The sequence below is a fragment of the Capsella rubella genome, unplaced genomic scaffold (assembly GCF_000375325.1).
Source record: "Capsella rubella cultivar Monte Gargano unplaced genomic scaffold, Caprub1_0 scaffold_1, whole genome shotgun sequence".
NCBI classification, from domain to species: Eukaryota; Viridiplantae; Streptophyta; class Magnoliopsida; order Brassicales; family Brassicaceae; genus Capsella; species Capsella rubella.
This window is the reverse complement of record NW_006238923.1, coordinates 7881507-7906640: the sequence shown is the minus strand read 5'-3', so window position 1 is coordinate 7906640 and position 25134 is coordinate 7881507. Positions and strand designations below refer to the sequence as shown.

The 25134-nt window shown below is 36.5% G+C and overlaps 7 protein-coding genes across 12 annotated transcripts; 5 read left to right on the top strand and 2 right to left on the bottom strand.

Moving 5' to 3' along the window:
- Positions 1-607: 607 nt before the first annotated feature.
- LOC17897077 (alcohol dehydrogenase-like 1) lies at positions 608-3700 on the bottom strand. 5 transcript variants are annotated; one of them, XM_023788641.1, is made up of 10 exons: positions 3438-3694; positions 3319-3365; positions 3110-3235; positions 2907-3007; positions 2626-2708; positions 2354-2429; positions 2100-2164; positions 1195-1290; positions 921-1082; positions 608-848 (listed from the first exon to the last, which is right to left on the bottom strand). In XM_023788641.1, exons 1-10 carry the CDS (start codon positions 3627-3629, stop codon positions 732-734), a joined length of 1065 nt encoding a protein of 354 aa, XP_023644409.1. In that variant the 5' UTR covers positions 3630-3694; the 3' UTR covers positions 608-731. The 5 variants fall into 5 exon arrangements, with proteins under 5 accessions (XP_023644409.1, XP_023644408.1, XP_023644410.1 ...); XM_023788640.1 differs by having other exon boundaries at positions 2907-3235; XM_023788642.1 differs by lacking the exon at positions 608-848 and having other exon boundaries at positions 991-1082; positions 1195-1271; positions 2907-3235; positions 3438-3700.
- Positions 3701-4902: 1202 nt separating this feature from the next.
- Positions 4903-6096, top strand: LOC17898841. Its single transcript, XM_006303607.1, has one exon. The coding sequence runs from the start codon at positions 4903-4905 to the stop codon at positions 6094-6096; it is 1194 nt and encodes a 397-aa protein (XP_006303669.1).
- A 542-nt stretch (positions 6097-6638) lies between these two features.
- Positions 6639-9637, bottom strand: LOC17897494 (phospho-2-dehydro-3-deoxyheptonate aldolase 1, chloroplastic). The gene is made up of 5 exons (XM_006307173.2): positions 8928-9637; positions 8566-8843; positions 7859-8135; positions 7535-7780; positions 6639-7095 (listed from the first exon to the last, which is right to left on the bottom strand). The coding sequence occupies exons 1-5, from the start codon at positions 9441-9443 to the stop codon at positions 6838-6840; spliced, it is 1575 nt and encodes a 524-aa protein (XP_006307235.1). The 5' UTR covers positions 9444-9637; the 3' UTR covers positions 6639-6837.
- A 4017-nt stretch (positions 9638-13654) lies between these two features.
- LOC17897707 (UDP-glycosyltransferase 85A1) lies at positions 13655-16203 on the top strand. Its single transcript, XM_006304431.2, has 2 exons — positions 13655-14213; positions 15145-16203. The coding sequence occupies exons 1-2, from the start codon at positions 13697-13699 to the stop codon at positions 16092-16094; spliced, it is 1467 nt and encodes a 488-aa protein (XP_006304493.1). The 5' UTR covers positions 13655-13696; the 3' UTR covers positions 16095-16203.
- A 302-nt stretch (positions 16204-16505) lies between these two features.
- On the top strand, positions 16506-18622 carry LOC17900659 (UDP-glycosyltransferase 85A3). Its single transcript, XM_006304603.2, has 2 exons — positions 16506-17219; positions 17552-18622. Exons 1-2 carry the CDS (start codon positions 16703-16705, stop codon positions 18493-18495), a joined length of 1461 nt encoding a protein of 486 aa, XP_006304665.1. The 5' UTR covers positions 16506-16702; the 3' UTR covers positions 18496-18622.
- A 231-nt stretch (positions 18623-18853) lies between these two features.
- On the top strand, positions 18854-20864 carry LOC17897067 (UDP-glycosyltransferase 85A5). 2 transcript variants are annotated; one of them, XM_023789000.1, is made up of 2 exons: positions 18854-19600; positions 19758-20864. In XM_023789000.1, the coding sequence occupies exons 1-2, from the start codon at positions 19077-19079 to the stop codon at positions 20710-20712; spliced, it is 1479 nt and encodes a 492-aa protein (XP_023644768.1). In that variant the 5' UTR covers positions 18854-19076; the 3' UTR covers positions 20713-20864. The 2 variants fall into 2 exon arrangements, with proteins under 2 accessions (XP_023644768.1, XP_006304973.1); XM_006304911.2 differs by having other exon boundaries at positions 18855-19596; positions 19781-20864.
- Positions 20865-21659: 795 nt separating this feature from the next.
- On the top strand, positions 21660-24016 carry LOC17898737 (UDP-glycosyltransferase 85A5). Its single transcript, XM_006303597.2, has 2 exons — positions 21660-22411; positions 22941-24016. The coding sequence occupies exons 1-2, from the start codon at positions 21895-21897 to the stop codon at positions 23873-23875; spliced, it is 1452 nt and encodes a 483-aa protein (XP_006303659.1). The 5' UTR covers positions 21660-21894; the 3' UTR covers positions 23876-24016.
- Positions 24017-25134: the final 1118 nt, after the last annotated feature.

The window sequence follows — 25134 nt, the reverse complement described above, 5'->3', positions numbered from 1 at the left end:
CCATTCTTTCCAAAATAGTGATCCTTTCTCTATAATGAGAACACCGTGGGGACGACGCACCTTTATTTTGTCAAGTAATCTAAAATGAATTGTGAGTAAAACAAAAAAGTTGGTTTAAGATTGATTGAAACAATGAAAGCAAAAAAGAAAAGAAAAAAATATGAAAGCATATTTTGGAGCTTGGTAGTTAGCACAAAGGTACGTAACTTGATATCCTTTCCCTCTGTTTTGCTTAAAATAATAACAATATCGGTTTTGTTACAACAACTGAAATTAAATGTTTGATATAATATTTGTAACACTCTAACTAATATTTGTCAGAGCATGTTCAATGGTGTTTAAAACAATTAATTATGATGTTTTATGCATAAATGATTTTTTAGACATCCATAAATGTATCTTAAATTAAACACAAACCTAAAATTTTAGAACAAATATTTAATTAAATTTAATTATTATAATTTAAGATATATGTTAAAACATTCGTACGTAAAGTCACTATGGTACATGCTTTCACCATCAGAAAACACAAAAAGGGTTTCGATAGACAAAGATAATGCAAGAAAGATAAGTTTGTGGCTCTTGTTGGTAGAACAAAAACTGCAAAGGTAACAAGAACAAAACATCTTTTATTGGACGACAAAAGGACGATGATCTATACAAAATCAACAAAACAAAAAAGTTTTTAAACAGTAACATACTAACATATATAACTTGCAAGTAAGTAATTTTTACTTATCCATCCATATAATGCAACGGAGAGACTTCCCTTCCTTTAATAAATCGAAAGCCTTGTTGATTTCTTGAAAATTCAGTTCGTGCGTGATAAAATCATCCAGATTGAGCTCCTATACAATTTGTAAAAAGAATTATTTAATCTCATAAAAGATGTTAATGTAATCTTTAAAATTTATAATTACCATTTTAAGGTAATGATCCACGAGAATAGGAATATCAAGTTTTGATTTGAAACCACCAAAGAAGCTTCCGCAAATGTTTCTCCCTCTAAGAAGATCAAAACTACCTAAACTTATTGGCGCTGCATGCTTCTCCAACCCCAACATTATCGTTTTTCCTGATCCCTGTTTTGTTCATATATACTAATTATTTGATAGTTGTTTTAAATATTGTAAATTGTAAAAACTGATTTGGTTTAACCATTGGTATGATCTGGTTTAAGCGACTGGTACGTACCGTGCGGGTGCTGATGAAAGCCTCGTTAAGTAAAGATGCTAAGCCAACGCATTCGAAACTATAGTCAACTCCTCCTCCTGTCATCTCTTTAATCACCTTTTTCATAATTATATATAACAACTCTTTTCATAATTATATAACAACAAAAACTTAGTTTAGTACTATTGGAGGGTATTTCTCAACTTAGTTATGCTATTTAACGTGTGTGAATGAGTTAATTAATTACTCCGACGTTAATTTATACCTCCGACGTAAAATTTAAATATGAAACGGTGCAAGATATTAGATAAGTATACTGTATACCTCGGGAAAACGATCTATTTCCCCCTGAGAACTAACGTATCAATCCAGATAGAGCCCGAACTTTGACCCCAATGTAAATATCCCCGAAACAAAAGTTCCAATTCTATTTCCCCCCGAAATAAAAGTTCCAAATCTAATTCCCCCCGAATCCAAAGTTCAAGATCTAATTATCCCCAGCTCTTGGTTTCTATTGGTTTATTGATTACTTAACCAAACCAAACTTGTTTTAACTCGATTAAGTTTCAAAAGTCTCGAAATTCCCATGAGAATCCATCTCCAAATCCCCAAATTTCTCAATCCTCAACTTTGGATTAAACGATTGTGATGATTTCTGACATAAATTTTGAGATTTTCAAAGCTTAATCGGGTTTAGGCTATTCATTAAATGGTTAAATAAATAGTAAACCAGTGAAGACCCAGAATTGGGGAGAAGTAGATCTTGAACTTTGATTTTGGGGGGAAATAGGTTTAGAACTTTTATTTCGGGGAGAAATAGGATTCGAATTTTGTGTTCAGGGATATCTACAGCGAGGTCAAAGTTTGGGCTCTATCTGGATTGATACGTTAGTTCTCAAGGGGAAATAGATCGTTTTCCCGTATACCTCACTAATCTTCTTTTCTCCGCATAAGGTAGGATTGACGAAATCCGTAAGACCAAATTTCTTACCTGCTCAATGTAAAAAAAAGGATTATATATGATTAAGTAATAACTTACGTTTTTAAATCAACAATATGATTTATTTTTCATTTTTTATATTATTATTATCATAAATGACATAGACATAAACAAGTTGAAACGATGTTTGGCCATGTTACTGACAAATGTATAACAGATTGAAATAAAACACAACTTTACCTAAGTCGAATTTATCAGGATTAGTATCAATTCCGATGATCTTCGCAGCCCCACGTAGTCTGGCTCCTTCTGCAACCTTTTAACCAAATCGTTTAAATTATTTGATCAAGGTTAAGAAATAACTAATATAAAGTTGACCAAACAAAACTATATATAAGAACTAACTGTTTAAATACTTTTGCTTTCAACTTTATAGAAGAAAAAGTAAGTATATAATTGAAGACGACACAAAGAAAAAGGTAGTATTATAATTGAAGAAATGAAATGATTACTGCAAGTCCAACAGCACCGAGACCAAATACAGCAACAGTGGAGCCTTCTTCCACGTTAGCCACCTTCCAAGCTCCTCCAATTCCTGCTCCACGTGACATGACCGTATCAGCTCATGCATGCATGTCCAATTTCGTACTTCTAATAATCCAATTTCGTACTTCTAATAAATAACAATTTCATCCCTAAATTCTTCTTCTATTTATGTTTTCAATCCGGATATAGCTAAAATATCTATACCAACCCTATGAAAAAAGAAGAGAAGAAGGATGAACTGAGATACCTGTGGAGACACCGCAGCTGAGCAAAGCCGCTTTATCAACAGGGATTTCAGGAGATATTTTGACAAGATGTACGATATCCACGACGGTGTATTCAGAAAAACTTGAGACAAAGAAGAAATGGTGAATAACTTCTCCCGAAGAGTCTTTGAATCTTGAACTCATCCCATATCGTCTTGTGTTTGATACGAAATCGTCGGCATACCTTTCACACCAGTTAGTTTTTGAAGACTTGCAGTCTTTGCATTCTTCACAGTATGGTTGAAACACTGGCAAAACGACGTCGCCTTGTTTGAACCCATCCACGTTTTCTCCAATGCTTTCGACCACACTGGATAACAAAGTAATTAGGCAGGTTCTTGAAGATCAAGATTGTAAAATTCAAATTAAAGAAGTATATGAAGATTAATTCACCCGACTGCTTCGTGACCTAGAATCCTAGGAAATCTTGAAAGCGGTCCCTGGAAAAGTAGTGAAATCAAGATTTGAATAATAAAATGTCTGTTGACTTTTTGATATAGGTGTAAACTTACAAAGTCCAGTTTCCAGAAACTAAGATCAGTGTGACATAGAGAAGTGCATAAAATCTTAATCCTAACTTCGTAAGCTTGAGGTGGATCCACGTAGATGTCTTCTATCACCAATGCTTCTCCTGCATTTCTACATATTGCTGCTTTGCATCTAATTGGTTTTGCTTCGCTGCTAGGGAAGGATGTCTTGTCCATGGTGACGATGAGATCGAGGTATGCACAATAATAGGTATGTGGACGAGAGAGAGGGAGAGAACTTGACTCTCTTGTTCGTATCTTATCTTTTAAATATGTTCCAACGTAAGATATGTATTACTTTATAGTGAATATTTAATTCGTCCAACGACACATTACTATAGAGCGACACGGGAGTACGCGGCACATACGATAGAGTTAATTTGACGTGCTCACTCTATATTGTGCATGCGTTTAATCATACAGAGGTACATCTCGTTCGTTACTTATAAGATTTGTAAGTATGACATTCGTTCGTTACTTATAAGATATCTGATTCGAAAGTTTTGTTCATTGCAAAATACGCCCTTGTTGGAAATGTACTCAAAACTACGTACTGTTTTGTCATCATCATTCCTACAGTCCTACATTCTAATTAGTTTAACTTCTAGTCTAATTATAATTAACTCATTTCACATAGGAAGACCGAGTGGAAATTTTTATGTTCCTCCGAGAGGTAAAATTAAGAGACATTGGAAAATTTATGAGCAAGTTTATGAGTAAATAATTTAAAAATTTTGGGTATCAATAAAACAGCCCAAAGTTGAGTTTTAAAAAAAGATCGAGAGGAAAAAAAGAAATAAGGGTCTGACCATTGGTGGACTCTTAAAGTTTCACAAAATTTTAGTCAAGAGCCCACCAATAAACATGCTCTTATATTATGTAGCAAAAAAGGAGCTGTTCAAAGTGTGCAACGAGAAAGCAATATGGGTGGAACAAGCTCCATGAAGTTACACAAAACATAAGGTTTATGAATGAGAGGTATAATGGATGAATCTTTGTATAGTCAAATAACATTAGCCACACCTATTACATCTGATGATTGATAAAAACCTATCCATAACTTAATTTTGATCACGCGGACTACTAAAATCAAATTCCAAAATCGCATAAATTAATAGTTAATTACTTGACTAAAGGCACATCCCCATATTTCGGAAATATTATTAATAGTTCCTTGTTTATAGAAATCTCATAATACATATTTGAATGGAGAGTAATTTGAATGAGATTATTCTTCATTCAAATTTAAAAGATTGCTTAAAATATATAAAACAAATCTTAATTCAACGCAAACTTTATGGGAATCTAATTAATGGGCACCTGAATAGATATGAAGAACATTGGATATATATAAGGAGTAAATATGTGAATTGAGAGATAAGAAAATTAAGAAGAAAAAAAAAAGTAAAAAGAAGAAGCCATAATTACCAATCTACCTCCAAGTTTCCCAATGGATCTTGACCAGAGCCAAGCCATCATTGTTGCCCATGAGCGTTCAAGAAGGAAGCCTACCAGTAAGCGTTCAAGAAGGAAACCTACCAGTGAGCCTTCCAAAGAGAAACCTACCAATGAGTGTTCAAAATCGAAACGTGTGTACAAAATACGGAAACCTCAGAATGTTGGGGCGCTGATCATGAAAATTCATAAAGATTTTTTTATGAGCACGGTTCTTCGCCTCACCGGCTGTTCCCCTATCCGTCGTCTCGATATGTTTCGTCCTCCGCCACTGCTTCTTGTTGACAACCGCAGGCCAAGTGTCATTCATATTACTACTCAACCTGATCTTGTTCACCTTGCGGTTCCGAATACGTGCACTGCCATGATCACCTCAACAGATGCATCACTCTACACTCGAACCCCGTATCCAGAATCTCAGTTGTCTCTACCGTCCCGACCAGCGTTCTCGTCACCGCTTTCTCTTAGACAACAAGATTTCGGGCAAGGTTGGGTGGATGCTGTTTTGCAGGACATTGATAACACTACGATGGAAGATGGTACGAGCCAGGATCAGTTGTCTGGGTTGCGATCTCCGTTGCCTCTTCTGCTCACAAATGGTGAAGAATACCAACAACATGTGAGCATTCCACCACCGCCAGTTCCGGTTTGGCCAGCTTCTCAGAACGATCAAGGAACGGAGAACATTCCACCACCACCGCCATTTCCAACAATTGCGTCGGTCAGATCCTTAGAATGGTTTATGTATTCAACACAACTATGGGAGAACATTCCAACGAATCCGTTCAGATCATTAGACATGCGAAGTTCTCCCAACGGTCTATTCTCTCCGAGCATGTCACTTCCAATTCAACCAGTTCCAGAGACTCTACCATTGTGGAGGGTAGGCGTTCCCAATACTTTCAACTTTATACGACAAGAGAACGTTCTATCATCGGTTCTAATAACTTCCTCGTTCTGGAGACAAGAGTGGCACAGCTTTTCCAACATTCCACCACCAGTTTTGCCGACTCCATCATTATGGAGTCGAGAGTGGCCCAATTATCCGAACGATCAACAACAAGAGAACGTTCCACCATCGATTTCAGCGATCTCGCCGTTTGAAAATCTTGATTGGTTTGATCCTCAGAACGATTCTGAACTGGAGAACGGTTCCCCATTATTGGTTCCAGAAGGGAATCTGGAGTGACCCTATTCACCGAACAATATACCTTTCCCAACCACCATGTCGTCTCCAACCTTTCCGCCTTAGCCTGCTTCCATACCTTAATAGTGTTTCTTTTTTCCTTTTCATCGTCGGTGTTTTTCTTTAATCCTTTTTTGTTTTTTTACCTTTTGCTGCTTTTGTGTCTTGTTTCTTTTTGTGATCTTTCGTTTTTTTCTATGTGACAACTTCTTTGTAATCTTTGCTTCTTATATATGTCGTACTTTGAATAATCTAGTAAGGTAAACCAAATTATTTGGAGTCCCCACCGAATGCGAGACTTTTTTTTTAATCTTTTAAAAACATTTTCCAAATAAAATGATTTTCTATGGTTGGACTTTAGGTGACTTGGCCTCCACTTTGCCTCGAAATGACTCCCTCGACTGTTCCAGATCATATCTTGACTTTGACGTGCATCTCTCTAAAAACATAAGCTTAAACTTGTTCCAGTTTTGTTTTCTTTGGTTAAGATTTAAAACACAAACATTTAGTTCAAGTTCAACATACACAAGACTGTTCACAACATAAATAAAAATCCAACCGTCCACGATTTTATTAAATCCAAAATGGAAGTAATACTCACTAGCAACATTAAAACAAAAAACCGTAAGCGTTCTATTGATTCATGATTTGAATGAAAAGATAAAATGAGATCGTATTGAGTTCATCACACACACACTTTTATATGTAGATAGATATTATTATTATAAGCACATGTTTAATTGATTAGACGGAAAAGGCCTGTTGAGACTTGATGCGTCTCTTTCTAAGACGTTCAGCGATGATGAAGGAGAGCTCGAGAGACTGTGAAGCATTAAGGCGAGGGTCACAGTGAGTGTGGTAACGTGAGCCCAAGTCGTCAAAGGTGACTGTGCGTGAACCACCGATGCACTCGGTCACGTTCTGACCTGTCATCTCTAGGTGAATTCCTCCCGGGTGGCTCCCTTCTTGCTCGTGCACGTCAAAGAACGCCCTCACTTCAGCCTATATATTTATCAAATGAATGAAAAAGATATTAGATGATTTGCACAAAATACAAGAATATTTCATTTGCTTTGGTATATACTAATCCGAGTAACAAAATATCAAAATCAAACAATTATAGTTGAGCTATATAATATTTTTAAGTTTTATATAACTCTACCAAAAGTTCAGTATTTTTCTTTTTCTTATACTTAGCAGGACCACCAAAAAAAAAAAAAAGCAGTTGTGTCAACTGTCAACTTTGGCCCAACCATAGTCTGATTTTTTGTCACCTTTCGCTATCTCACCTACTACTATGGTCCATAATCATCATACACTCATATATTTTACTAGATACGAAAAAAAAAAAATTATTTCTATTTCTATCACTTGCAATGATCAAAAGAACCTTAATAGTATAACAAGTTGTAATCAATAGGGAGAGTTTTACAGAACGTACCAAGATGGCGTCAAAGGGACGAGTCTTGAGACCACAAGGAGCCTTAATGGTGTTTCCGTGCATTGGATCACTGACCCAAGTCACAATCTGTCCAGCACGTCGCACTGCTCTGATTAAATGAGGAAGCTTCACTCTCATATTCTCTGCTCCCATTCTTGTGATGATGGTAATCCTGCCAGGCTTGTTGTCAGCATTTAAGATCTCAATCAGCTTCACTAGCTCCTTTGGATCCATCTTATCACTCACCTATACCATCACAAAGATCTCAATCAGTCTCACTAGGGTTAAACTAAAACCTGATGAGAGAAGAGTTTAAAAACAAACCTTGATTCCAAGAGGATTAGCAACACCTCTTAAGAACTCGACGTGGGCACCATCGAGCTGTCTGGTTCGCTCACCGACCCAAATCATATGAGCAGAACAATCGTAGTAGAGACCAGAGGTCGAGTCAAGCCTTGTTAGTGATTGTTCATAAGGCAAGAGCAAACACTCATGGGAAGTCCAGAAGTCGGTTGTTTGCATTATGGGATGATCGAGGGTTAGTCCAGCAGCGTGCATGAAACCAAGCGCTTCATCAACACGGTTAGCTAGTTCACGGTACCTGCCAATCCAATATAACAAATATCATCACACATGCCCGAAATGTAGACAAAGATAACGAAATTGTCTACATTTACTCAATAAGGTTGGAACAATGATTAGGCTTCTCAGCTACTTAAAAGGGAAAAACTTCTTAAACTTTTTCTGCATCCACTCCATAAAGTCTACCTAACTAGTTGATACTAAATAAGGTTAGGTATTCAAAAAGGGAGAGCACTGAATCCAATATAAGCCAACACAAGCAATAAATAGGATGTAGTCAGTACTATGCAAGTCCTAATCTAGGATGGAAAAGCAAACGCATAAACAACCAAACAATCGTATCTTACCCATGACTACTTGCATATCCACTAGACAGAAACAATCAAGCATCTAACTTTATGGCAGTTAAGAAGAGATCCATAAAAACAAAAGCTTTATTGTTCTGTTACCTGTCTCCTTGCTCACTACGTTCAGTGAAATCAAGATTCCATTGAGTAACTCTCTGCATAGCAGCATAACCACCAGTGGCAAAAGCTCTCAAAAGATTCAAAGTAGCTGCAGATTGACAATAAGCTCTAATCATCCTCTGTGGATCAGGAATCCTAGACTTCGAGTCAAAGGTATCTCCATTGATGTTATCTCCTCTGTAACTCGGCAGCTTCACTCCATCTTTCTCCTCAAACGAATCCGATCTCGGCTTCGCAAATTGACCCGCCATTCTCCCAACCTAAGAAAAAACTCAAATCTCAATACACAAAAATCCAAACTTGTCCTTACCAAAACCAAATGAAAAGTCTCAATCTTTATATACCTTAACAACAGGGACTTGGCCTCCAAACATCAACACAGCACCCATCTGAAGAAGAATCCTGAAAGTATCACGAATGTTATTGGCATTAAACTCTTTGAAACTCTCTGCACAATCTCCTCCTTGCAACAGAAACGCTTCACCCATCGCAGCTTGTCCTAAACGCTCCTCAAGCAATCTAGCTTCTCCGGCGAACACGATCGGAGGAAAGGCTTCGATCGTCTGCAGCACCGCTTCTAGCTCAGCTAAATCTGGATACTCCGGTTGTTGTAAAGCCTTCTTCGCCCTCCAACTCTCTGGTGCCCATTTCCCTTTACCCACATTAACCCCAACGGTCTTCGTCAACGCTGCCGGAGTCGTCGTCGCCGCCGCCGCCGATGAAGCTGCTGGCGTTTTTGGGTCGGTTTGTACGGCGGAGATCCGGAAGGAAGTGGGTCTTGGGACGGCGGAGGAGAAGTTTGGTTTGATTACTGATGATTTGACCGATGATAGATTCATGCTCCCATTCATAAGCGCCATTTTGGTATAGGAAACAAAAATAAGTTTTTTTTTCTTTTTTTAAATGTTTTCTGGGTTTGGTGTAGAGATTTCGACAAATGTGGTGTGTGAAATGTTACACGAAACCTGAGAAGAGTTAAGAGGAGAATTTAAGGGTTTTATAAACGAAGGTTGGAGATGTCTTTGGTGGTGGTGGTGTTTGGTGAAGAGAGAAAGCCTAATGTGTTGTAGTTGTGGTAGGTATATTACTTGTGAGGGTGTTTTTGGTAATTCAGATGTTGGGATTGTTAGAAGGGTATATTTGTCAATTTTGCTTCGATGATAACCGGCTAACGTGTCCGTAACCGGAAACGTATTCGGTTTAGTTTCGTTTTGAATTGGCATGTGTTTGCCGCTAATGTTCGGTGAGAAACTTTTAATTACTTTTTTAATCAAAAATGTCGTAGGTCTACAATCTATATATTTTTAAAGCTTTGTTCACTTATTTTATTGGAATTAGGAGACTCATTTGTACTATAAAATCTTATAAGAATTTTTTTTACACAGAAAATGTAACTGAAAACTAAAAAAAACAAAAAAAAGACTGAAGATTGAGAATTAAGGTAAAGTATTTTAATGGATTATATCAAGCATGGTTACCAAATTTATCTACTATAATATTTTTGCATCACTTTTTAACAAAAATTTAATGACCATCAAATTTATTGCAAAAATAATTAATTATTTTCTCTCAATCCGTATACAAAAAAAAATTGTAACTGAAAAAAATTCTTAATTGATTCCATCAAACATGGTTACCAAATTTTGTTTTTTAAGTATTTTGTTGAATTGGAATTATTGATCAAAAATTCAAAACCATAGAAGCGGATTAATACATAAAAATAAAAATGAAAGACAAAACATTACTTCATTACAACATTGTTTCGTAAATTAAATCGAATGTTTTGCCAAATTGATCTAAGAAATTTCACAAATATTTCTCTTGAACCGCGTACGTAGAGTCTTTATAAATTTAAACACGGTGTTGGTCGTCGTCTTGTACTTATTATCACGATGGTCATGGTCAAGAATCAAGATTTAGTTTATACATAAAAGTTGGTCGAATGTTTTGTCATACTAAAAGAAAAAAATGGGATGTATTTGTACATGTTTGAAAAAGCTATTAAAAAAAATCAAAACACTTATCAGTAGATTTGATTAAAGAGAAGTTAAAAAATAGATAAGAGATTAAACGAGGCTGAGTGAAGCTCATTTCTCACCTAACACCCGTCGTAAATGGCGGAAGCCCACCATTCTATTTCGCCAACTCCCACTTTTTGACATAATCTTATTTATTGTTGTTACTTGTAATTGTTTATTGTTTCATGTCTTCTTGATTAGGACATAGTATTAACTTTTACCATACTTTTTCTTTTCGTTAGTATTGATTTATAAGTTGTTTCATTCTCTAATCCTAATCCTATAGTTTACTAACGATTCGTTCTATATTTTTAGACTAAGACTGAAAAAAAATTCTGTATATTCAAAACATATGACCCTGCCTTGTCGTATTAGTCCAAGGAACAGACAGTAAATGGACCAGTTCTTGATATATGTTATACGGTATAGAAGAACGTGTTTATTGGGTTTTCCTGGTCAGAAATTGAAGAGTTGTTTGTGTTTACGCAGACTTAATAATGGAATGAAATGAAGAGCATATTCTTTTGTACTCCTAAGTATAGATCACAAAGGTGGAGCCGAGAGGTGTGATAATGATCAGGTGAAGTCGACCCCACGATAGTCTTGCTCTTACGTTCGTGGAAAGGAGAGGGTGAGAGAGACAATTTGTTAGGTGTGTTGACTTTGGTGGTCATGTTGCTTTTTACAAATATATACTAATACTACTTGTCATCAACGAAATCATCAGTGTACCTAGATATGGGCATATACAATCTAGCAAGATGCTAGAGAACATCGATCCAAAGATAGAATCTCCACTAAATGACCAACTTTTGTCTCAAGTTCCTTTTTTCTAGAGATAGGAAGCACATACTTCACTCGCAACTCGCAAGAATTACTACACGCGAGAGATCATAACAATTACGTATTCTCTTTTTCCTACAGTCGTCGTAACAATTATTCATCAAAAAAAGATAAATCAGAATCAAAGCTTAATTAGAAAACAAATAGAATTAACGTATTTGAGAAACAAGCGAGGCCTATTGGGCTAAAAGAATATGTCTACCAATTTAAAAGTAATCTCATACTGATTTGTTGGGCTAGGAAACTCCATTAGGCCGTTGGGGTCTCATAAACACTCACGATGCAGCGTGGTTGAGTCGTCTACGTACTTTCGTATTTTGTTATATAAACTTTGTATAAAGGTTCACAAAAATATATGTATACTGAAGTGGTAGAGCGGTTTTAACTTACGCTTACTAACCATCTACAATAGGCCGGTTCAAAGTAGTTCACATTAGTTTTGTGACAAAGATAATGTTATATGTGTTTTAAACTATATGGTGGGTTATTTATCGATCGACCAATATAATTATATAAAAAATTATATTCCAATTTCGAATATTGTTACATCCGCAGATATTTATTCAAGTTTACAAAACGGCTATTGGAACTTGGTTTTTTTTTTTTTTTTTTTGTCATCACTATTGAAACTTGGTTAGAGATTGTACATTTGTATATAAATGTTGAGGTCAAACTCACGCATCAACTTGGCTACAGATTGTATTCCAAATTAGGTTTGTCACAGAACGTGCTTTTCTTGTTTCTTCTTTGTCACGGTGGCGTGGCCGCGTAGGTTTTTCCCTTTTATGGTTTATATATTCTGTGATAAAATTTTCTGGTAAATGGAGAAAAAAAAAACGATAGGAAAAATCTGAAAATAAAGAAAAACAAACAATGTCAAAAATAAAAGACAAATATTTGAAGGACAACGGAACACAATTTCTCAAGTTGCGCACCCGTACAAGGACATAACCTTAATAGTTCCAAAACTATTAAATTTCACAGAAAAAAAAAACTAAAGGGCTAAAAGATGTACGTAAGAGAAATCTAGAAGAATTTAGGCAAGCGGTCCACTCGCACTCAATTGTCAAGTTATTGCTTTGTTTGACATAAATCACCTCCTTATTAGTTATGGTCTTATGGATTAGTATTACTACTTTCTAAGTACGCTTATGTCTTTCATTTAAGACAAAACATTGAAAACTGTACACTAAGCATAGAGATAAGTATATCCTAATAATTAGTTATTTGGCAAAATCTCAAAAAAGATAGGCACATGTGATGTGCCTTGGGAGACCATCCTTGGAACGTGATCTGGTGCCACGGAAACCTTCTTTGTTGCACTAGTCCCTATATGATTAGGCCCATACGTAACAAGTATGGCTTTTCTAACTTATGCAGAGTACGCTCAGCTAGTAGATATGAACATTGTCTTTGATAGGATTATTATGAAATATGAAATTTTTACCTATAAATCGACAAATTCCCGCCTCGAAGGGACCAATGACAGATTTGGATACTATTCGCACATGACGTAGTTTGTGCAATTGCGTGCCCAACCGCCAGGGGCCCGAAATTATTATTTGGCCTCTCTTTTTCATCATTTTCTATATATATAAAGTTAGCTTTTTCTCTCTTTTCATGGTGCCACCTAAGCCACAATTTTTTTTACATTCAAATAAATTTAAAACATTCATTTAGTGCATATTTATGCTACTTATTTAATTAATAGAAAATTTAAATAAATAAAAATAAATTATGTAAATAAATGAAATGTTAAATAAGAAATACTTCATCTTTTATTAGTTAGTGGTAATAATATAATTCAACTTTCATTTTAAATTGATCATAGTTTAAAATTTTAAATGTGTTACTGAGTTTAAGAATGTAAGTAAATTTAAATTTATGGTACAATAAAAAAAATTATGTAATTGTATATATAAAATTTTAAAGGGGAAAAATAAAATTGAAAGTGAAATATTAGTTTATAACATGATCAAAAAGAAAATGCTTTTAATCCAAATTTAAATATTGAAAGATAATAATTCAAAAGAAAATAACTATAATATGTTTTGAAAATCAGTTAAAAATAAATAAAACATCACAATATAAAAAAAAATTAACAAAAAGAATTATAAACCTCCCGCGCGCAGCGCGGATCAACTGCTAGTTTTCTCTATAAAATGGGTTATGTCAAAGGCAAAACAAAACTCACAATTGTTTATCACACAAAAAAAAAAAAGAGGTGACGACTAACAAAAGAGAAAAATAAAATGGGATCTCATGTCGTTGGTAACACACAAAAACCACACGTTGTTTGCGTCCCCTATCCAGCTCAAGGCCACATCAACCCTATGATGAAAGTGGCTAAACTCCTCCATGCTAGAGGCTTCCACGTCACTTTCGTCAACACCATCTACAACCACAAACGTTTCCTCCGTTCTCGTGGGTCCAATGCCCTTGACGGGCTTCCTTCCTTCCGGTTCGAGTCCATTCCCGATGGTTTACCGGAGACCGATATGGACACTACGCAGGACATAACAGCTCTTTGCGAGTCTACCATGAAGAACTGTCTCGCTCCGTTCCAGGAGCTTATCCAACGGATCAATGCGGGAGATAATGTTCCTCCCGTGAGCTGTATTGTATCCGACGGTTGTATGAGCTTTACGCTTGATGTTGCCGAGGAGCTTGGAGTCCCGGAGGTTCTTTTTTGGACAACCAGTGGTTGTGCGTTCTTGGCCTATCTACACTTTTACCTCTTCATTGAGAAGGGTATATCTCCGATGAAAGGTACGTGTTCTTACATTGATTATTGATTTTGTTGAACGTTATAAAATTAAATTTAACTTAAGAACCTTTACGACACCACGGGCACGTTGAGTAATTTAATCGACGTGATCGTTATTTTTTTTGTTTGACAAAGGTTTAAGATCGTTTGTAGATTGTATATATATTATCCATTTTTGCAATCAGATTAACAAAAGAGACATAGACTATAAGATCCCAATTGATCCATGCGTACGAACAAGACCGGTCAAGATGGTCATGTTATAATATCCTAAATTTTATACAGTTGTAGCTATCTTGAGTTTTTCCAAATAGAAGTAAGATGAAAGGCCATAGGGAATTTCGATCCATATTTTAATAAATATATATAATTATGAATGTTTTTGAAAAAATAAAATTAATTTGACCATCCAATTTTTTTTGAGTAATCAAGATTCCATCCAATATTTTATATGATCTTTAAAACATATGCATAAACATGGAAATTTTACCACGCAACAAAGAGATAACCAATAATGTTCATTTGAGTAAAGAGAGAAAATCATTGATAACAATCAATAAATTTGAGTAAAGAGAGAAAATCATTGATAACAGAAATAAATGAGTAACATCCAATCATGAAACTGACAAAGAAAAAAAAATTAATAACTCCTTCAAATCAATTTAGTTAGTTAGCCCAATAATATCACTGCCCAGGGACCATGCCACTCTGTCTTTCGGTGCTCATATGTGACTCATATTTATAACTCCTTCTAGCTCCGAAGTTACACTATGAATGCCGTGTCCTAAATATATTGAGTCATATAAACGTACACGGCTATGGCCTATATAATATGTGCATTAAATTTTGTGTAACAGGGTGTTTCAATTTTTCTTAATTAGTATCGGGAGACTAATCTCTAGTATTAATTAATAATGGTGATTGATTTGGCAGATGAGAGCTACTTGACGAAGGAGCACTTAGACACGGTTATAGATTTTATACCGTCAATGAAGAATCTAAAGCTGAAGGATATTCCTAGCTTCATACGTACCACAAATCCTGATGATGCTGTGCTTAAATTCGCCCTCCACGAGACCGAGCGAGCCAGACGTGCTTCTGCTATCATTTTAAACACATTTGATGACCTTGAGCATGGCGTTATCCAGGCTATGCAACCCCTTTTACCTCCGGTTTATTCAGTTGGACCGCTTCATCTCTTAGCAAACCGGGAGATTGAAGAAGGTAGTGAGGTTGGAATGATGAATTCAAATTTATGGAAAGAGGAGATGAAATGTTTGGATTGGCTTGATACTAAGACTCAGAACAGTGTCATTTATATTAACTTTGGGAGCATAACTGTTTTGAGCCGGGAGCAGCTTATAGAGTTTGCTTGGGGTTTGGCTGGAAGTGGGAAAGAGTTTTTATGGGTGATCCGGCCGGATTTAGTAGGCGGAGAGGAAGCCGTGGTTCCATCGGAGTTTTTAACCGAGACCGCAGACCGGAGAATGTTAGCGAGTTGGTGTCCTCAAGAGAAGGTCCTCTCCCACCCAGCGGTTGGAGGGTTCTTGACGCATTGCGGGTGGAACTCAATATTGGAAAGTCTTTCGGGTGGAGTTCCTATGGTGTGTTGGCCATTTTTCGCCGACCAGCAAACAAATTGTAAGTTTTGTTGTGACGAGTGGGAGGTTGGGATCGAGACAGGTGGGGATGTGAAGAGAGGTGAGGTTGAGGCGGTGGTTAGAGAGCTTATGGATGGAGATAAGGGAAAGAAGATGAGAGAGAAGGCAGGAGAGTGGCGGCGCTTGGTAGAGGAAGCAACGGAGCTTAAACTTGGTTCCTCCTTTGTGAATTTTCAGACAGTTGTAAGCAAGTTTCTTTTGGGACAAAAATCACAGGATTAACTAAAACTGTAAAACATAAGATGATCACAGAAATGTATCATTTATAATAATTACCGTATAAGTGATTCTTTTTATAAGATGCTATAGAATTTCACTATGTTTCACTTTATTTGAGTTTTTCTTTTAACATTCAAATTTTGATATTTTGGACTGTTTATATACAAAATTATGTGTGTTTTAGTTTAAAACATCTTATAAAATTGAAGATGTTGAGTACATTGGACTGATAAATAACGAGCATTGGGACGCCTTGCCTCATCACATGCCTTGTCACATGCCTTGTCATCACAAATATATAAATTCATAATTGAAAACCTAAAGTTTGGTTACAAAGCATGAATCATAATTGCAATTCCTATTACGAAAACCCTTAGCAAATTAATAAATAATAAATAGTTTTTATTGAACGATAGTGTCTTGAATTCAAAACTTGTTAATTATGTATAAACCGACTCATAAATATATAATACGCATTTACTTCGACAATAGCCACGTGCGATAAATACACGGACTCACGGTTTTCCCTATAAATTTGCGGACAGCGAAGCTTTAGCATACAGTACCCCAGTTAGATCACATCTTGTCTTTTAGCAAAAGAGAGAAACAAAATGGGATCTCATGTTGTTTGTAACCAACAAAAACCACACGTAGTTTGCGTGCCTTACCCGGCTCAAGGCCACATCAATCCGATGCTGAAAGTGGCTAAACTCCTCCACAATAGAGGCTTCCACGTCACCTTCGTCAACACCGTTTACAACCACAAACGCCTAATCCGGTCCCGTGGGACTGACGCACTCGGTAGAGTTCCTTCCTTCCGGTTCGAGGCCATACCTGACGGTCTACCTGAGACTGACGTAGATGCCACGCAGGACATCCCTACCCTTTCCGAGTCCACCGAGAAGAACTGTCTCGCTCCGTTCAAGGAGCTTATCGGGCGGATTAACACCAGAGAGGATGTTCCTCCGGTGAGCTGTATCGTAGCAGATGGTGCGATGAGCTTTACTCTTGACGTTGCGGAGGAGTTAGGTGTCCCGGAGGTTCTGTTTTGGACCCCTAGTGGTTGTGGCTTCATGGCTTATCTTCACTATTATCTCTTCATCGAGAAGGGTTTATGTCCTGTACAGGGTACATTTTCTTGCATTTAATTATTGATTTTATTAACGTTATAATATTTAGTCTAACGCAAGAATTAACCCTTACGATACTACTAGCTCGATGGGTTTATCATTTAAGAGGTCGTTGGGCAATTAGGCTGCCAACGTCACTCAATGCCACTTTGTTTGCTATTAGGCCTAGAAAGTTACGTTGACCTAAAAGATATGGATGAAACTATAACCCTTATCCTAATTTGGCCAACCTCACTCTCTAGATCACTTTGTTTGTTTTTATATGTTGTTTGTATTATAACTAAATATTGTGAGATTAAATAATAATAAAAAGTGTGATGGATTTTGTAGATGAGAGTTGCTTGACGAAGGAACACTTGGACACAGTCATAGATTGGATACCTTCAATGAAGAATCTAAAATTAAAAGACATTCCTAGTTTCATCCGTACAACTAATCCCAACGACATAATGGTCAACTTCATTGTCCGTGAGACCTGTCGAACCAAGCGTGCCTCTGCTGTCATTCTCAACACATTCGATGACCTGGAGCATGACATAATCAGGTCTATGCAATCCATTTTACCACCGGTTTATCCAATCGGACCGCTTCATCTCTTAGTAAACAGGGAGATTGATGAAGACAGTGAGATTGGAAGGATGGGATTAAATCTATGGAAAGAGGAGACTGAGTGTTTGAATTGGCTTGATACTAAGTCTCGAAACAGCGTTGTTTATGTTAACTTTGGGAGCATAACGATAATGACCGTGACACAGATCTTGGAGTTTGCATGGGGTTTGGCGGCAACGGGGAAGGAGTTTCTATGGGTGATGCGGCCGGATTTAGTAGCCGGAGAGGAGGCAGTGATCCCGACAGAGTTTTTAACGGAGACAGCGGATCGAAGGATGCTGGCGAGTTGGTGTCCTCAAGAGAAAGTTCTTTCTCATCCGGCTATCGGAGGGTTCTTGACGCATTGCGGTTGGAACTCGACGTTAGAAAGTCTTTCTTGCGGAGTTCCGATGGTATGTTGGCCATTTTTTGCAGAGCAACAAACAAATTGTAAGTTTTCTTGTGACGAATGGGAGGTTGGGATTGAGATTGGCGGAGATGTAAAGAGGGAAGAGGTCGAGGCAGTGGTTAGAGAGCTGATGGATGGAGAGAAGGGAAAGAAGATGAGAGAAAAGGCGGAAGAGTGGCGGCGTTTAGCGCAGAAAGCGACTGAGCAGCCGTGTGGTTCTTCGGTGATAAACTTTGAGACAATTGTTAGCAAGGTTCTATTAGGAAAGAAAACATAAGTATATCATAAAACTATGTAAGGTTATTAATAAGTAAAAATTGCTTTTCTTGTTTCATCGTGTGTAATACTATCCTAAAAGGGATTGAGAGAAATAACAAATATTGGTAAAGGTTTTCTAAGAAGCATTGTGGTAAACTATTTTGTTGGTTTTCACTTTTCAGAAGAAAGTTCAATCTAAGTCTTAATATTAATTCAAAAGTTGTTATTTTTGGTAAAATATTGTAAAAGTTTGGAAGAAGGAAGCTTAAGGTTTAGAGATATTGTACTTAAAACTGTGTATCACTCTAAAGAGTAAGAAGCATTGTTTTCACGAATTATTGACTACGGGCCACTAGTCTCTGTCATTTAATTTTCACAAACAGGTAGATAACCATTATTTATCTTCTGTTATCACTCGTGCCGACGGGTAGGGGATATCTTCGCACGTGTTAGGTTTATGTCGATAACCGCTACGTGCGAGAATCATGCTCTCGCCATCTCATTGTGGAGTCCTTTAAAGCCTATCCAAGGTGTTCCATACATATCCATATATCTTTCATTTTTTTCTTCTCTGTTTTTTTTTGGCACACAAGAAAAGAAATGGCATCTCATGCCGTTTCTAGCGGACAAAAACCACACGTAGTTTGCGTACCTTTCCCAGCTCAAGGCCACATCAATCCGATGCTGAAAGTGGCTAAACTCCTTTATGCCAGAGGCTTTCATGTTACCTTTGTCAACACTGTCTACAACCACAACCGTCTCATCCGGTCACGTGGTCCCAACGCTCTTGATGGGCTTCCTTCTTTCCAGTTCGAGTCCATCCCTGACGGTCTACCGGAGCAACCTATCAAGGACGTCATGCAGCGCGTCCCTCCCCTTTGTGAGTCCACCATGAAAAACTGTCTGGCTCCGTTTAAAGAGCTTCTCCGTCGTATTAACAGCAAAGATGATATTCCTCCCGTGAGCTGTATTGTATCGGACGGTGTGATGAGCTTTACACTTGATGCAGCCGAGGAGTTTGGAATCCCGGAGGTTCTTTTCTGGACAACCAGTGCTTGTGGCTTCTTGGCTTATCTACACTTCTATCGCTTCATCGAGAAGGGGTTATCACCACTAAAAGGTACGTACAAGTAGATATACCATAAATACGTAATAAATATTATTGTATAGCCCACTTTTTCTATCATTGTTGCGGTGATCAACAATAACTCGTTTTTACTCTGAATTTAAACTATAGTGTATAGTATTAATGTTAATTGAATGCACCACAGTTTTGCATAGTATAATACAGTCTATTTTAGCAGATGAGAGTTACTTAGACACAAAAATAGACTGGATACCATCGATGAGAAACCTAAGACTCAAAGACATACCAAGCTTCATCCGTGCAACGAATCCTGAAGACATAATGCTAAACTTTTTTGTCCATGAGGCCGACCGAGCCAAACGCGCTTCCGCTATCATTCTCAACACATTTGATAGCCTTGAGCATGACACCATCCAATCTATTCAATCTATCATACCTTTAGTATACACTATTGGACCGCTCCATCTACAAGTGAAGCGGGAGATCGACGAGAAAAGTGAAATTGGACGGTTGGGAACGAATCTGTGGAGAGAAGAGATGGACTGTTTGAATTGGCTCGATACTAGGTCTCCAAGCAGCGTCGTTTATGTTAATTTCGGTAGCATAACAGTGATGAGCAAGAAACATCTCATGGAGTTTGCTTGGGGCTTGGCAGCAACAAAGAAAGATTTTCTCTGGGTGATCAGGCCGGATTTAGTAGCCGGTGATGTAGCTATGGTTCCACCAGAGTTTCTTATAGAGACGGCTGATCGAAGGATGCTAGTGAGTTGGTGTCCTCAAGAGAAAGTTCTTTCTCATCCAGCAGTCGGAGGATTCTTAACACATAGTGGGTGGAACTCAACTATGGAGAGCCTTTCTAGTGGAGTTCCAATGGTGAGTTGGCCGTTCTTTGCAGAGCAGCAAACAAATTGTAAATATTGTTGTGATGAATGGGAGGTGGGGATGGAGATCAGTGGAGATGTGAGGAGAGAAGAGGTTGAGGAGTTGGTAAGAGAACTAATGGATGGAGATAAAGGAAAGAAAATGAGAGAGAAGGCGAAAGAGTGGCGGCGTTTGGCAGAGGAAGCGACGGACCATATGCGTGGTTCGTCATTTGTAAATCTTCAGAAAGTTGTTAACAAGGTTCTCTTAGGCAACATAAGCCAATAGAGACTATTAATACAAATAAATTTACGTATAATAAGGTTTTATCTTACGAAAAAAATGATTACGTACGTGATTTACATAATAATGCACTATTTGTTTGTTTTCTCTTTATAGAAAAGTTTTAGGCTCTGCATAGAGTGTTTCGTTTGTTTATACGGCAGTGTCGAAATCTAAATATTTGCAAAAAGAAATGACTTTCCTGGCATTTTTATATATCTCAGAACATATTTTTTTCGGATGGATCGCTGTATAGTTAAATTCTGTACCACCGTCAGAAACGTTGCTTTCACGAATTATTGACTTCCACTAATATGGCTTTTATCTTTGGTGTTGCGGACGGCGAATTACGTATCGCACATAAGAAATGAGATGAGAGTCATGAGACAAAGAGATTAACGCATTATTAATGCATGTCTTTAAACCTAATAGAGTTACAAATTCAAATTTTGACTCAATGAAAGTAGTTATATAGAATATGCTTTCAGAACCGATCCTCATATGAAAGCAGGCTAAGCACCCGTATCAATCCCAAATTACATATAAAGATATATAAAGACCTCAACATATAGCAAATGCATGGTTTCTTAATATTATGATTTATGAGCGATCAACCTTTCGTGCATTTAGGATCTTATGATATGTTTTTTTTTTTTTTTTTGTCAGTTATTCTTATTGCAATACTTTTTATTTTATTTTAGGAAAGTAAGTAATTCGAAATTTTTTACCAAAATATTATATCCGTGTATATATATAAAATTTTAAAAAACTATTTGAATAATAAAAAAAATCTTTAAAGCTTTTCGGAGCCTCTAAAGATGTTTAAAAAATCATTAAGATATATGTGAAAACGATTTCTCACGCTAAGAGGTAATGCTTTCACGAATTATTGCCCATATAGGGCCACAAGTCTTGGCGTTTCAATTTGACTAATATCGCTGATTGCCCGAGGACCGTGGGTTTTTGGATATCATTGTCACTTGACGGATTTGCCAACAATCTCATGTGTGAAAAAAAAAAAAAAAAAAAAAAAAAAAAAAACATATCATGTGTGAGAATCATATATCCTCACAATCATTGAAGAGTCCCTTAAAAGCCTAGCGATCCAAATTGTTCCCATGGTCATTCTGATCGACTCACATACATATCTACTTAAAAAAAAAAAATTAGACACAGAAGAAAAAGAAAATGGCATCTCAAACCGTTTCTAGCGGACAAAAACCACACGTAGTATGCGTGCCTTTCCCGGCTCAAGGCCACATAAACCCGATGCTCCAAGTGGCTAAACTCTTACACGCCAAAGGCTTCCACGTTACCTTTGCCAACACCATCTATAACCACAAACGTCTCCTCCGTTCCCGTGGATCTAACGCCCTCAACGTGCTTCCTTCTTTCCGGTACGAGTCTATTCCTGATGGTCTACCCGAGACCAACAAGGACGCCACACAGGACGTCCCTCCTCTTTGTGCGTCCACAAAGAAGAACTGTCTAGCTCCATTCAAGGAGCTTCTCACGCGGATCAACACGGCAGATGATGTTCCTCCGGTGAGCTGTATTGTATCTGATGGTATTATGAGCTTTACTCTTGATGCTGCTGAGGAGCTTGGAGTCCCGGATGTTGTTTTTTGGACTACCAGCGCTTGTGGCTTCTTGGCTTATTTACACTTCTATTGCTTCGTCGAGAAGGGGTTATCACCACAAAAAGGTACATACAAGCCTACATCTTGATGAAAAGTATTTTATTATTTTCATTAATACTTTAAACTATACATGACAGCATACTTGATAACTACTATTCCTAACAGATAAATTTTATAGGGTTTTCACACATATTCAGAAAACATAGAAAAATAGATAATAAGAGCATTATTTTTGTGATTCATAATTTTCTGAAATTTTAAACTAATAATATGTAATTATTTTACTTTAAAATTTGTAACGTCTAATTAATAATGAATTGATAACTTAAAACAATTATCTTTTTGAAACAAAAATTTTCTTCAAAAAAATTATTTTTTAGGAACAGAGAGTAGAGTAGAGGTAACTATATATATGCCACCTTTCTATGTCGTTGTTATGTTGACGAACATTAACTATTTTTTACCCTGAAATTAAACTATAACATTAGATGAAAACTAAAATGCATCAAATTTAAATTTTAATTCGTAAATGTCGAGATATTAGATTATATCGCTAATATAAATTATATAATGGTGGTGGACGTGGATTGGCAGATGAGAGTAAGGAGCACTTAGAGACAAAAATAGATTGGATACCATCAATGAAGAACCTAAGATTAAAAGACATCCCAAGCTTCATCCGAACGACTAATCCTGACGACATAATGCTCAACTTCTTTGTCCATGAGGCTGACCGAGTCAAACGTGCTTCAGCTATCATTCTCAATACATTCGATGACCTCGAGCATGACACCATCCAATCTATTAAATCTATTATACCTCAAGTACACTCTATTGGACCGCTCCAGCTACTGGTGAATCAGAAGATGGACAAGGATAGTGAGATCGGACAAATGGCAACAAATTTGTGGAAAGAGGAGAGGGAGTGTTTGGATTGGCTCGACACTAAATCTCCAAACAGTGTTGTTTATGTTAATTTTGGAAGCATAACAGTGATGAGTGCCAAACATCTCATGGAGTTTGCTTGGGGCTTGGCAGCAACAAAGAAAGATTTTCTCTGGGTGATCAGGCCGGATTTAGTAGATGGTGATGTAGCTGTGGTTCCACCAGAGTTTCTAATAGAGACGGCTGATAGAAGGATGCTAGCGAGTTGGTGTCCTCAAGAGAAAGTCCTTTCTCATCCGGCAGTTGGAGGATTCTTAACACATAGTGGATGGAATTCGACTTTGGAGAGTCTCTCCAGTGGAGTTCCAATGGTGTGTTGGCCGTTCTTCGCGGAGCAGCAAACGAATTGTAAATATTGTTGTGATGAGTGGGAGGTGGGGATGGAGATCAGTGGAGATGTGAGGAGGGAGGAGGTTGAGGAGTTGGTTAGAGAGCTAATGGATGGAGACAAAGGAAAGAAAATGAGAGAGAAGGCAGAAGAGTGGCGACGCTTGGCTGAGGAAGCGACGAAGCATATGCTTGGTTCGTCGGAATTGAATTTTCAGATGGTTGTTGACAAGGTTCTTTTAAGGGCTAGAGACTAAATAATGTAAACTCTATATGATCTATTTTACGCATACGATTATCATAACACTATGTTATGTTATGTTAAATATGAAAAATGTGATTACTCATTTCAAACATTATTCAACCAATAGTTTAAAATCGTTATTTATGATTAAATATATTAAATCCAAAACCTACTTGAAATTTTACCAAAATTAATATTTTTATGGCCATGGATGAATGATCTAATCAATTTACTGAATGTCGTAGATCCATTGTACTGTCTTCTCATGTCTCTTCCAAATGTGTTCCTCGTGTTTTTTCTTTTGTAAGTCACTAAAGTATTATACTTTATCTTCTTTTTTTTTAATCAACAATCATGTAGCAACAACATCACCAGTACAAATCATAAACTCATATGTTCACGGTCTTATAAATCATTGGTCTTCATTTATTTTTTTCCTTGACTATTGAAAATGCATTCCACTGTCAATCAAAGTTCCAAAGTTATTTTGGAATAAAACTGTAAACATTTGTATATATACTAGAACAGAATATGTGACACACAAAAAGTATTTTCATAAATTCTTTGATCAAATATAATTAGTTCTATCTAGTATTAAGTCTTCGTGTCCGCAATTATATTAAAATATAAATTAGTAATTTTAAATTAATATTTTTATAGATAAACTGCAGTTGTGTTTTAAAGCATATTTCAAATCTGAAATTATAAATATTCGTCTATTTCCTAAATAAATTATCATATATAATTTATGGAGCAATTACCAAAAGATACAATATAAAAAGTGCTAAACAAAGTTTATGGAGTATATTGAAAAGATTAATGTTGACTTAATGGCTAACAAAGTTTATGCAGTATATTGAAAATATTAAATTTGACTTAACCCTATCTATTTTGGATAAAATTTCTTATCTTGATATCTGGATGGAAATGTCTATATAAAAAAAAAAGCATATAAATTACACAAAATTAGTACTTTTTTTTGTTTGTTAAGAAATTTAGGGAGGTGTATTCAAAGTATAATTCTAAGAGATTTGTTTAAAACTTATAAATCAAGTGTTATTCAAACATGAATTTAAAAAATTCTCATAAAATCCACTGGTATTGAACTAAAGATTTCAAAATCCATCTTAAAATCCACTATTATTGAAAACTTTTGTGGATTTGATTTTTAAGGATTTGAGAGGTGAGATTTAAAAATACAAAAATCCAAATCTCATAGTTTTATGTGAGATTTGAAAGGATTTTACAAAAATCATATGAACTTCTCTAAAA

Excerpts from the sequence above, each read along its gene's own strand:
- LOC17897077 (XM_023788640.1), bottom strand. The coding sequence starts at position 3,629 with ATGGACAAGACATCCTTCCCTAGCAGCGAAGCAAAACCAATTAGATGC. Across the intron at positions 3,366-3,437 it reads GTTTCTGGAAACTGGACTTT|GGACCGCTTTCAAGATTTCC; the intron begins GTAAGTTTACAC and ends CTACTTTTCCAG. Across the intron at positions 2,709-2,906 it reads CAGCTGCGGTGTCTCCACAG|GAATTGGAGGAGCTTGGAAG; the intron begins GTATCTCAGTTC and ends CACGTGGAGCAG.
- LOC17898841 (XM_006303607.1), top strand. The coding sequence starts at position 4,903 with ATGGATCTTGACCAGAGCCAAGCCATCATTGTTGCCCATGAGCGTTCA.
- LOC17897494 (XM_006307173.2), bottom strand. The coding sequence starts at position 9,443 with ATGGCGCTTATGAATGGGAGCATGAATCTATCATCGGTCAAATCATCA. Across the intron at positions 8,136-8,565 it reads CGTAGTGAGCAAGGAGACAG|GTACCGTGAACTAGCTAACC; the intron begins GTAACAGAACAA and ends TTGGATTGGCAG. Across the intron at positions 7,096-7,534 it reads GTCCCTTTGACGCCATCTTG|GCTGAAGTGAGGGCGTTCTT; the intron begins GTACGTTCTGTA and ends ATAAATATATAG.
- LOC17897707 (XM_006304431.2), top strand. The coding sequence starts at position 13,697 with ATGGGATCTCATGTCGTTGGTAACACACAAAAACCACACGTTGTTTGC. Across the intron at positions 14,214-15,144 it reads GGGTATATCTCCGATGAAAG|ATGAGAGCTACTTGACGAAG; the intron begins GTACGTGTTCTT and ends TTGATTTGGCAG.
- LOC17900659 (XM_006304603.2), top strand. The coding sequence starts at position 16,703 with ATGGGATCTCATGTTGTTTGTAACCAACAAAAACCACACGTAGTTTGC. Across the intron at positions 17,220-17,551 it reads GGGTTTATGTCCTGTACAGG|ATGAGAGTTGCTTGACGAAG; the intron begins GTACATTTTCTT and ends TGGATTTTGTAG.
- LOC17897067 (XM_023789000.1), top strand. The coding sequence starts at position 19,077 with ATGGCATCTCATGCCGTTTCTAGCGGACAAAAACCACACGTAGTTTGC. Across the intron at positions 19,601-19,757 it reads TTATCACCACTAAAAGGTAC|TATAATACAGTCTATTTTAG; the intron begins GTACAAGTAGAT and ends AGTTTTGCATAG.
- LOC17898737 (XM_006303597.2), top strand. The coding sequence starts at position 21,895 with ATGGCATCTCAAACCGTTTCTAGCGGACAAAAACCACACGTAGTATGC. Across the intron at positions 22,412-22,940 it reads GGGGTTATCACCACAAAAAG|ATGAGAGTAAGGAGCACTTA; the intron begins GTACATACAAGC and ends GTGGATTGGCAG.